Source organism: Aedes aegypti, chromosome 1 (assembly GCF_002204515.2).
Source record: "Aedes aegypti strain LVP_AGWG chromosome 1, AaegL5.0 Primary Assembly, whole genome shotgun sequence".
Taxonomy (NCBI): domain Eukaryota; kingdom Metazoa; phylum Arthropoda; class Insecta; order Diptera; family Culicidae; genus Aedes; species Aedes aegypti.
In genome coordinates, this window is record NC_035107.1 from 98,740,428 (window position 1) to 98,753,340 (window position 12,913).

A 12,913-nucleotide genomic window follows, 5' to 3' on the forward strand; every position below is an offset into this window, starting at 1 on the left:
TATGATGCTGAAGTTGAAGAACCGGCCTTTGAGCCTCAACTTGCACATTCTTTCGTTGATCGGCCACCACCCGATCACGCGCCTCTACATATCACCCATCACTATAAAAGCTGTTCCCAGCTCACGTGTGTTGCCGCAGCTCTGGTAGATGGTATGATTACCTCTAAATGTTCGCACCATCGAACCTGTCCAGCACACCTCCTGCAGCGCTACGATGTCGAAACCGCGGATCTTCAGTACATCGGAGAGTATGCGTGTGCTTCCAATGAAGTTGAGAGATTTGCAGTTCCACGTACCGAGTTTCCAATCGCTAGTCCATTTTCGTCGCTGTGGTCTTTGCCGATTGTTCCGGTCCGTATTCTCTCGTTGACGTTCCTGTGCTGGTGTATTTTACGGCTGGCTTGCAGGGCCTGACACCAACCCCCTAGATTTCCGGAGGACCATTCCCCCTAAATGTTCGGAGGGCCATAGTGCGCAGTTTAGCTTAGAGTCCTTCTCTGGCACTCGGACGATGATCAGCCGCCCCTGACATGGGAAACAGACGCTGTTGTGAGCCGCTCCTAACATGGAGTACAGACGCTCAAGGTTTGCATAAGCAAACCCCCCCTTCCCTGTCAGCATACGACCAAAGTTCCCACCGGGGGTTGGTTACCCGATCTTCCCCAAGGTTACTCGTACCCCGGCCAGTACCACGAGGAGGTAGGGATAGCATGGGCAAGAGGCTAAGGACCACACAAAGGGGTCTATTTTATTCCTGTAGGTACGCGAGGTACCAATGGTACGCCATGCCCAGCCATTTACCGTGCCACGATATGTATTGGAGTTCAATTTCAATTGTCCCTAATTATAGGTTCCCTCGGGGACATCCGGTGGTCCCGGAAGTAGTCACTGTAGTCAACTATCCATTGTGAGTCTACAGTTGCCCTATTTACGACAAGACATGAAGAATGAGCCGTCGCATGATATGCTTTGGTGTCAAAATCGAAATGTCCCCTATGCAAGGTTTCCCCGGGGCACTGGGCGGCGCCATGAGTGGCCAAATCTGTACAAGACTCATTTTCAACTTATAATAGGGTATTTTATGATAAGCTAGGGAGAAAACAATATTGCGCGACATATTTTGAGTGAATAAATTGTTTGATCCCAATTCGGATCCACTACCGGCACCGATTCCGGGGAAATGGCCATATATTGGTTGTTTCTGGACCAATATTAATACTTGGCGCACCAATCGCTTCAGAATTAGATCTTCTATCTTCATGTGTAGTAAAATTTTGATTTTTTAGCCGAAACCTTTGCTAAAAACACGTCATAATTTTACTGCATAAGACATGCTTCCGGAAATCCGGATTATCACCGGTATCCGGTGGTCATAGTTCATCTATGTGGATGCACCTCAAAACTAGATTAGTTGACCCGTCCATTACTTCTTAAAGAATTGAAATCGGTCAATTTTTGTCAAAGTTACAGCATTCCAAAGTTGGCCCAATTTTTGCCTGTCCCAGTTATTTTAACAACCCCCTGTATATCAAATATTCCATCATTTGCGATACTTTAAAAATGGGGAGGGTACAAAAAAGGGGGGAGGGCTCCCTGCAAATCTTATTACAACTCTTCATATTGTATTTAAAGTTGAAAACATTATATGGCACATGAATTCCCCTGTCCTGAATATAAAACACTGTGTCGGTTTATTGATTAGATTAGATTTTTAAATAAAAAATGCAAAAAGTTCAAGTATATTTTAAAAATGACCTGGGGCAGACACGAACATTCTGAAAACGCCATTATTTTTGTTTATTTTTATACTTTCAAGCCCGGGGTGTCCGGTCTCTGTGCATTCATATCGACTTTTTTTGTCGAACAGTGTTATGAGCCTTTTTTGAAAAAAATAAAAAAAAAACAAAACATGTCCAGAATTGAGCAAACGATATCTGAATCGTCAACGTCACGCGCTTACCAACAGAGCTATTTGGGTTTATTCCACGACTGGCGTGAGGTGACAATTGTCGGTGTCGTATAGCGAGGTGACAATTGTCGACTCGAGTGAAGTGACTTGCCGTGTAAATCAAATGGAGAGTCACTTCACTCGAGTCGACAATTGTCAAATGAAAGCTTAGTAGTATATCTGTCTAATCCATGCTGAAAATTTTGAATTTATATTAAACTCTTCGCTAGCGATGCAAGCAAAGGTAAAAATCAGTCCAGCCCGCAGGCCGGATCATTTTTTTGGACTTAATTGCGTTGGTAGCAAAGAGGTTGATATAAATTTTAAATTTGCAACTTGGATTAGACAAATATACTACCAAGCTTTTATTTGAGACCAATTTTATTCATAACAGACTATTCTCGCGAACGCATCAACCATTTATGTCGAAAAAGAGCCAAAAAGGTTGGGCAGGCCTGCTTTAGAATGTGTTAAAATTACACATATCGTGTCTTGATCGAAGAACCCTATTTTGTGTAACTTTATATTAGAGAGTACAGTCCTACTCCTATAACGAAACTCAATTTTATATAGCTTATTTTTGAAAGCATTGTACATGGTTTATTTATGCCTCATATAAGTAAGTTTCTTTCTACAACTTTTGGTTACCATCGACAATGGTCACGCTGCATCCCACAAGAACCTGGTGAGTATCATCGCACATAGACTTGCTTTTTGGAAATTATTTTCGTTTGCTAAATTTCGTTTCTGTTGCTGTCAGCACCTTCTCAACGAGTTCGACCACATCCACATTGTTTCTACATCTTGTCTTATCATTGTTGTTACCATGGCTTTCCACACATCATATCCGCGACATCAGTTCTAATTGGCAAAATTCAACCACAACATCACAGTATCCCTTTTCCCATCACCACCGCTCTCCACCTTTCACGCATCACACATTAACTTTTGCTTGGTGTTCGTTTACCCCCTGATACCTTTCGCGAAACTCGAAGACAGGCCTTGCTCTCGCCTGAACTTGCCTGCAAGTTCCGGGCGAAACAAGCCACGTTTCAAAAGATCGACTAAAAGATACAAACTCGAACTTTCGTATTTTTGTTTTTGTTCTTTCTATCTCTCTATCTTCCACCTGCCCGCGCCCGGGTCCATTATTGGTTGCCTCTAATCAATCGAAACCCATCCACAAACTGACCTGTAGGCTGGCACTGCAGCCCGGCCTGTCGCCGCCGCACCAGCGGCATTCCAGTTCGGCGCCAGCAGCCCGATGCCCCAGCAGAATCCATTCGCGTAAGTATTTGCAACATACCGTCACCATTAGAGTCATTGTAATAGTAATTGTTGTGTGTTTTGTAAATAGTGTAATAGGTATTGAGTAAACCATCAGCTAACCACGTAATACCACGTTTGGCAAACCTAGATGTTTTCTCTATATGAATGTGTTTCTGGATTGTTGTTTTATTTTCAAGTGTTTTTTTTTATTTAGCATTGTAAATAGTTGCACATTCCATATCATGTAGGTAATCACTGTCTCAGATAACCACCAGATCATAACTATTTATCTACGAAAGTCATTCATTCTTGTATGTTTTTTTTTATCTATGAATATCACAAAATAATGCTGTATATACAATACATACTATATATAATTCTTCATATACAAATGATGCCTTAAGATATGATCTTTTCATGATTCATTATCGTCAATATTGAGCACATAACACAATTATCTCTCTAGTAGCACAATTTCAATCTTATGACATTCAACTCAGATTGATTTTATAAAATTTTGTTTTGCTTCGATGTTTCTAGTTCAATTCATCTTCGTATAACCTTCGAAGTTTGTTTTTCTTCTGGAGCCAGACAAACTAGTTCACTTTCCCTACGCTGAAGGTATTGAAGCCTTAAGCTTAGATAAACATTATGTATGATACCTAGTTTGACATTTTGCTAAACGAAACAGTTTTGATTTTCACACGATTAGTCTTATGGAATGTTATTCATACGACATCCTATGAATATACTTTCAATGTACAGTAAACGTGATAACATTGATAGGAGTTAAAGAAGAAAATCTAAATATTTCTGCATACCATTAGGAGATTTTTATTTTATATTTTTAAATCAAGTAATGGTATCTCAGTTATTGATTGCAGTTTAAAAATTGTATAACGATTCATTTTGAATGTGCCGATACTTTTTCATATAATCGAAAGTCGATTTTCGGTTTTGGGGTAACTTTGATAACGGGTGTGTAAACACCCAAATCTGTGTGACACCCAATCTACTGTTCGGCATCGGTGCAGTTGGATATTGATTGCAGAATGTAAAAATAGAACAAAAATTATAGAAACAATCACCTATAAAAGTATTATAAGATCATATGTGCATGACATACACCATTATAAGTCTATATGAATTGGTATAAGATAATATTTCTGAACAGATATCGATTGATATTCACTTTTCGACATTGAATCCAACATAAATCAATCGTTTTTGGAATATAAAAAATGTATATTACTAACAAAACCGAATGAATTACTTAGAGCCAGTGCTGTTAAATGCCAAAATTTTGTAAAAATTGATATGCTTATAGCACCCTCCCAAGCGAAATATCGCATTAGCATGCGAACTAGGTGAAGAACTAGCCATTCGTCAATGTGCTAAAATTCACCTTAATAAAGGAAAAAAAAAAAAAAAAAATGTTTTGCGAACTGATAGTAATTCAGAAAAGGTCATCGGCAAAAACATTTTCCGATGACTTTTTCCACGAGGAAGGATGATATTTGCAATATTCGTTTGTCAAAGTCACGTGATATTCGTGATATTGAACAGCACTGCCTAGAGCAAAAAGGCGTTGCATACCTGTAGGCGTTTAATTACAAAAATGGCTTCAATTACAGAAATAGCCAAAAAAATGAACAAAAAATGATTTTCGCAAAAAAGCAATAAGACTTGATTCATGTTCAACTATAACTGGGCTTTCAGGGATAGGTGTCAAACCCTTAAAAATTAAATCACATAATAATCGTAGAACAGATTGTTTGTAGGTGTTTGAATAATGGTAGATTCTCATCGATTTTTAATATTCGAATATAAAGCTTCTAATGTTATCGATTCCAACAAAAAAAAACCCTGTCATGAAGTGTCATACTAATGCTCTTCACATTTGCTTTTGTTTATCTTAACTGATTAACAGATATGTATCATATTATTTCGTTTAGTACGTCGTGGGTCCTTCACTATCAAAGTTCCCCGCATTATCAATGATATCCCGTTTAACGGTACTCTTCTTCTTGGCATTAACGTCCTCACTGGGACAAAGCCTGCTTCTCCGCGTAGTGTTCTTATGAGCACTTCCACAGTTATCAACTGAGAGCTTGCTTTGCCAAAGTTGCTATTTTCGCATACGTATATCATGTGGCAGGTACGATTATACTCTATGCCCGGGGAAGTCAAGGAAATTTCCATTACGAAAAGATCCTGGACCGACCGGGATTCGAACCCAGACACCTTCAGCATGGCTTTGCTTTGTAGCCGCGGACTCGGCTAAGGAAGGCCCCACGGTACTCATAAATGACCAATTTTAGCGTTACGCAATAAATGGATGTTGTCTTAAAAAGCAATATATTTTTTCTTCTATGGTAATTTTCAGCAGAGTTACAAATTGTATTAAGAGTTATATATGTTTCGTAACTCGCCATACGATTTGTAACCTGCTGAAGATACCCTAAGGTTATATTCAGCAGAGCTACACATCGTATGGTGAGTTAAAAAAAACAGGGGAAAGCTGGACAGTTTGCCACCTTGAAGAAAAGTTGTTTGAAGTACTGAAAATATGATGAAATCTTCGGACATTTGCATGAATTCCAAAAATTCTTAGATCAATACACTTAATCCGCATTTTATGATCGTCCCATTGCTGAATGGAAAGAATTTGGTCAAATTAAATTTTTTAAACGGGCTAGACCCACTGATATCTGACCATGCAACGGAACTCTAGTCCCATCCTTGCTTCGCTAGGTTGGTCCCAGAAAAATACTAGAAAAAAAGGCTTTGTTCTAGCAGCAAAACCGAATCAAGCTAAAAAAATTGTTTAATAATCAGCATTCACGTGAGTCCTTTAATTGCCAGTATTTAACAGTCCTTGTTGAGTTACAAATCATCCTGGGAAGAAATCTGAGTAGTTTTCTCGGAAAATCACTGGAAAAGGTCGAGTGTTTGGAACATTATCCATGTTCGGAGTTTAAGACAAAACGGTATGTTAAGTGAAATTTGATACTTTCTATGGTATTTTTTGAGCTGACTGTAGTGCTAGTGAACCGTGCATCTTTTGAAAAGAATCGTTATTCGTTCACTCATTCTCGAGAGTCGATTATTTTGAATGATTCGTGAGTGAGTCGCCCATATTTAGCGCTCCATCCACCCCATTGGCAAAACTGCCCCGACATACGATTTGTAACGCTCCTGAAGATGCTCTGAACAGTAATTTTCAAATTTTTGGCTGAAGTCAGAATCGAACCCAAACTCCTTGACATGATGCGGTTAAATGCCTAACGACATTAACTAATCGCATGCCCACGAACCCCATCTGTAAATGGATCATGATTAACATACTTACGACATTACTAGCTCGAAGATTCAGGCTAGTTTGATGATATCTAAGCCAAATGAAACATGAATCTGAAAAAAAAACATTCATGATTTCTTTGGTTTAAGTGTGTATTTTCACTTCGCAGATTCAGAACCTTTTATGTCTAACATACAAGGTGCCTTGGATTTTAATGGCACAAACATTACAAGTTTCTTGGGAAACTTACATTTTAAATTGTCAACCAATCACAAACATACCCTTTCGAGGTTCAAGACGTGAAAGCCGATTAGGAAAGCCATTAAAGGATAAAAATATTTTCCCCAACCTTTTTGTTGTAAAAAGAATCGGTCGTAAAAAATCAGGGTTATAATTATGTTTTTGAAAAATACAACATACTGTACAAATACTGATCCGTGATATTCGGCAAAGTTGAAGCATTGATTGAGAACTTTCCAAAATGGCCATTCAAAGTTTCATATTCTGATAATAAATGGCAATTACATGGGGGTGTTGAATTCAAATACCAAAAGATTTTAAAGATAACGATACTGAATTGTTCACCAAAATTGAAGGAAGTGTTGCGTGCTATACAGTCGGCCGAAACACGAATGTTCATGTGGCTGGCAACACTGTTTAAGAAGAATAAACTTTTGTTTAACGTATATCTCAAGATCCTGACCGCTTAGAATGATGGCGTCTTCAGCAAAGTAGTTCAGTCAGTTCAGTAGCGCATTATTTGAGGCATGAAATTTGGAATTTTGCCACTAGGCGGCGCTAGTGAGCATGAAATTTTTGTTTTGCGGTTATCTCATGGTCCTGACCACTTTGAAGTATGGCGTCTTCGGTAAAGTTGTTCAGTAGGTCAAGCGCTATCATTATAAAAGCCATGAGGTTCGAAATTTTGCCACTAGGCGGTGCTAGTGAGCATGATTTTTTTGTGGTTATCCTGTCCTGGCCACTAAGGAAGATGGTATTTTCGGCAAAGTTGTTCAGTATTTTATGTCAGGGTTCGAACCATTCAAAAAAATGTGTCAAAAAATATTCAAATCGCGATAACTTTTTTGTTTCTCAATGGTTTCTCACCCTTTTTTCACATGATCTCAAAAAACTCTTCTAGTTTAAGAAGCCGTGTCGATATTAATCATCGTTGATCTGGTTTTGAAGATATTCCGATGTTCCTTGGGGGACCGACATTTTCCATATAAAATGTCTTTGGCGGCCATTTTGTTTTTGGTCAATTTATCAAAAAACTAAAATATGTACTATATTATGCCATGTGATAAGGAGCTACTCTAAAAAATCATACAAATCGGTTCAGTATTCTTGGAGAAATCTGAAAATTACGATATGAGGTTTTTTAGAGTTTTCAAGATCTTCATTTGTTCAGGGTGGTACCTGAAACATAAATGCTCATTACTAAAAGACGGCTGCTCCAAATTGCTTCATTTTCTCACACCATACTCACATTAATGTATCATTATGTATCGAGAAGTGAATATCCGAATACGATACAATTTTTGTAGCCTGAGATATTTACGTGGGTTATGACTACGCGTCGGTCCCCCAAGGAATTTTGGAATATCTCCGGATTCCGATAACCAATTATCAATATCGACACATATTCGAAAACAAGAAGAGTTTTTGAGAACTTGTGAAAGAATGGTCCAAAAATATCGGAAAACAAAAAAGTTATCGCGATTTGAATATTTTTTTGGCGGTAAAAAATGAAGCTGCCGGTAGAGGGGTTAAAGATGTTGACGTATTTTTTAAAGCTTCTACCAAAAACTTCTCGAGACAAAAATACAAAACTAGCTTTAAATATAAGTCGTATATTTCCCCCGTCCATGGATCGCATCATCGACCAGAGGTGACTCCCAGATCTTTTCCTCCCTCACTAATAAACACCCTTCCCGTGGTGATTGTGGAGATGCAGAGGTATTCTCGGTCTCTAGAAGCAACAATCATTACACCCTAACATTTCTTCCCCATCCCAACTGACTGTAAGGACTTGGCCGGCGCCGTTATTGATCAATAATATTAGATCTGCTAAAATTGCACTTCGAGAGTAAGCGGAAACTCCCATCCCTTATTCATTTGGATCGTAGTGCAATTCTTACCAGTTCCGATCAATCACGGAATAGCAACCATTGACATGTAGAGTCAGTCTATGCTATGCTATGCTATATTTCAGCATTACGAACATTTAGAAAGATAGCGTTTTCGGCAAAGTTATTCAGTAGCTCAAGGACTATCATTATTCCATCCAAGAGGTTCAAGATTTTGTAAACATGCAGCGCTAGAAAATATTAATCTTTTGTTTTGTAATTATCTCAGAAAAATGGCGTCTTCGGCAAATCTACTCAGTTAGTCAAGGGTTATTATTGTTCAAGCTAGTTGATTCAAAACTTTGCAACCAGATGGTATAGTGAGCGTGAGACTTGTCTTGCCGATATGTCAGGAGTCTGAGTAATGAGTATGATGACGTATTTGGCAAAGTTGTTCAGTAGCTCAAGAACTATCACTGGCCAAGTGTTTCGAGGTTTTGCTATCAGTCAGTGCTAGTAAGCATGAATCTTTTTGTTTGGCAACATTTCGAATTTCATGGTTTTTATAATGATAGCGCTTGTGCTACTGGACAACTTTGCTGAAGACGCCATTTTCTAAGTGGTCAGGATCCTGATATAACAGCAAAACAAAAATTTCATGCTCAATAGCGCCGCCTGGTGGCGAAAATTTGAATCTCATGGCTTTTCTAATGAACAACTTTGCCGAAGACGCCATCTTTCAAAGTACATAGTCAGGATATCAGAAACACAAAATTTCGAGTCCCACTAGCGCTGCCCAGTTGCACAATTCCGCATTTCAATTACCACCGCATATTACCCCATAATGAACATTTTTGCTGAACATCGTTACCCTTATATTAATTACTTGTTAAGATATTGATCATTCAAAAAAAAACGGTCGTAAACCTTCTTTGGATTGTGAATAAATTGATTGTGAAGAAATCATTCGCCCTACGTAACTTTAGGCCCGTAGAAATTCTAGGAATCAAACCTATGCTTTGTAATATAATTTGCACTTAGTAAGTACGTATAAAAATTATGTTACGAGCACAAGAGCTTAGGTTCTTCAAATTATTAAGCTTGTTATGTTTGAATGAAGTTTGCAAGTAATTCCAAAATACAATCGGCTCCAAAATAGCTAATTTCACACGAGCCTGCTCTTAGTTAAATAATTATGATATGTTTTATAAAATTCAATGATTTTATATAACAGAAAACATTGCTAAGCATCTTCCTGTTTTGAAATGCATTATTAGTTTATTAAAATCAGCGTTTTTGACGGTTACGTTTTTAAAGAGCGTAACTCAATTGAGGATTTTTTTAATCTGCCCAGAGATATATTTGTTTGATAAAAACGGTAAATGAAGCACCGTTCAGCTGTTTCTAGTGAACGGTATCGCAAAACAAGCGACAATGTTAATAACGTTCTGACAGATACAGTCAGGTCTCCTATTAGACGCTACCACCCACTTTACGCCCGCCGCAATTCCTCAGCTTGAATCGTCGAATCGATTCAAGTGAAATTCGACAGGTTATAAGCTCAGACTATGTGCCAGCCACAAACATAAAATCAGTTTGATCCTGTTTAAATCTGCTGAAAAATTCCATGGGAGGAAAGTGGGTGGTAGCGTCTTCTAGGAGACCTGACGGTAGTGGCGAACTCGCCAAGGACGAAAAGCCACTCACGCACGCACGCTGGGATTGGAAAATCATTATTCAAAAAGATCTTGCGCATTGAGATGAGTTCAAAGCATGCTTGTTTAAATCTTGGATCAGAAGGATGCTTTTAGAAAAACTGGTTTTATTTGAGGCTCAATTGTGTATAACGTTTTACGGAGCTAAAATTTATTTATTGATAAATGTATGTTGATATTCAGGATAAGAAAATTAAGAACTGCTGTGTTTTTTTTAAATTGAATATTTTGTATCGAAAATCGAAAAAAAAATGTAAATAATTGTCCAATAATGTAAAAGTCTATCAAAAATTTTGCTGTCAAAAATGAATACTTTTCACTTGATTGTCTACACAATATGGACACATTTTCATAGTTAGGCACCTAGGTCGTTCAAAATTTGCCTCGTGTGTTGTGGATGCATGTATGCGCGTTTCTAGTTTTTGCTTTACAATTACAATAACCTCTTCCAATGCAATAATCGATTTCCTTTCTTCGTTCTGCCACAATCAGCGCCACAAGTATACCTGGTCAAACACAGCAGCAGGCCGCCCGGAGGAAAATCCGCGCCACAAGACGTATTATCACGCCACGGTAGGAGCAGCAAGGCGCCCTCAAGCCGACGCAGCAGCATCGAAAAACGCCGCTTCTCCTACTGTTACGATTACTCGCACCAAACACCCTAACCTAGTATGGACAAAGGACGGCCAGAATAGCAGCAACAGCAACAATCCGACACGTACAACGACGACAAATATGACGAGTACCAACGCCGGTGCGGTCGAGGCCATGGCCCCGCCACCGCCAGCATCGCAAAACTATGACAAATCTCGATTCCGATACGTCTCGCCGGAGTTGAAGCGCAAGATGACCTCCACCGGTGGTCAGCAACAGCAACAGCGGCAACCTGAACGGGAACCGGACAACACAATGTCTTGAGCAAAGATAGACGCATAGACAGAGCGCGCGCGTGCTGCAAAATTTTGTTACGTGTGTGAGCATAGTAGCGATAAGTTAGAGTACTATGGAGGGAATTGTGGGCAGATGTTGGGAGAATGCCGCCCGGAAGGTAATGGCACATACATAACTGCACTGTTTTTGTACAGTCGAATTCGAGGAACTTAGGCCTTTTCCCTTCTCTCCTCCTGAATGAAGGAATTAAATTATTTTATAGGATTTATAGCAGCTGTATGTGTCATCCCGAGGCGGACGAACCCCAACTATCCCACTTTCCTAATGTATATGAAAATATATTCTACTGATTGAAGAATATTGATCCTATTCAGAGTAGAAACAAGAAATCATCAGCTGTCGAAGCTCTTTTCCCGTCGCTGTTGAAATTGTAACATGTTCCGGTAGCCGAGTGACTGAGGGAAAAGAGGTTTGCACAGAGCGCGGATCAACTGTAATTACATAACAGAAGAAGTAAACTAAACCTAGTTCATAAGCTTTACACAAACATTACGATAGTACGATTGTAGGATGCTTTAATAATTGAATTGAGCGGAAGACACACACACGAACGAACGGATAACGGAGACGATACACGGACGGAAAGAGTTGAAACTAGATCGATCAGAATCGGAAGCTAAAGTTGGAAGATGTATAAATTAAGCTGTACTGCGACTACTTCGCACTAAAAATTTGCCACGTGAAAATATCATAATAGTAGCATTTTTTTCCTCTTTTGTTTACTTTTGCCCACTTGTTTATGATGATTATTGAAAGTCGAATAAAATTTTCGGTTTGATGTCATAATTTGTTAATTTTTTACTAACTACCAGTGAACTGGGGACTGGGTTTATCGCTAAAAGAAGTGGGACAAGAACTGAAGGATTTTAAATCCTTGTAAAAACTGATGAAGACACTCATACTTATTATACAAACAAACACACACACGCATACACACAAACACACATACGGACGTACCATACTAACGAGAAGAAGGGAGAACGAGTTTATTTTTTCTGTTTAGATACTAAAGAGAACACACCTGTACTTGAGACGAGAGAACGATTAAAAAGAAACAAAGGAATATAAGTTGTTATTACCTATCAAATCAAATTGATGAGATATTGTTCAGGCATCCTTCAATGTATAGACTTTATCACGGGATCTGCGTCATTCCGGATGGGGACGGGAAGTGATGCGAAGGGGACGGAATTACTGCTGGAAGGCTCTCAAAGTTAGTTGATATAACGATGTAAATAATTAACGAAATTGTAGAGGATTTGCCCTGTTCGGCATAATGTTAATGGTCAATCAGATAAGCAATGTCTACTTAATAAAAAATGCAAGACAGGTCTTAATTTTTTTACCAAATGGCGATCTGATTTTCATAATTTGACCTTAAAAAACATGTTGAGCATCTTTAGTGGTAGTCCACTGGTTTTCATATCGTGGGCCGCGGATCACTTGGTGATCCGCAAAATCTTGAAGAATGCTCCACAGCTTTAAAAATTTGATCAATTGTTTGCAAGGTTTTTGATACCCCCCCGATAGCATCTCCCAACATCCGCAAACTATACAAACAATGTCAACTTAATCGCATAATCATTAAACTTACCGTTATAAACCCGATTTTCAAAACGGCCAATAACCGCTTCTTTCAAATCATACATTGGTCCCCCTT

The 12,913-nt window shown here is 38.8% G+C and overlaps 1 protein-coding gene across 3 annotated transcripts in view; it reads left to right on the top strand.

The window, feature by feature from the left end:
- Positions 1-12,472, top strand: part of LOC5580118 (nuclear pore complex protein Nup153) — a 45,484-nt gene extending 33,012 nt beyond the window's left edge. For 2 of the 3 annotated variants that reach the window (XM_021843473.1, XM_021843478.1), the window contains 2 exons: positions 3,147-3,235; positions 10,795-12,331. In XM_021843473.1, coding sequence (XP_021699165.1) covers positions 3,147-3,235; positions 10,795-10,879 — 174 coding nt within the window. In that variant the 3' untranslated portion in view covers positions 10,880-12,331. Of the gene's footprint in view, positions 1-3,146; positions 3,236-10,794 lie in introns of all 3 variants that reach the window. The other variant, XM_021843466.1, reaches the window with a different exon arrangement.
- The last annotated feature ends 441 nt before the right edge of the window (positions 12,473-12,913 follow it).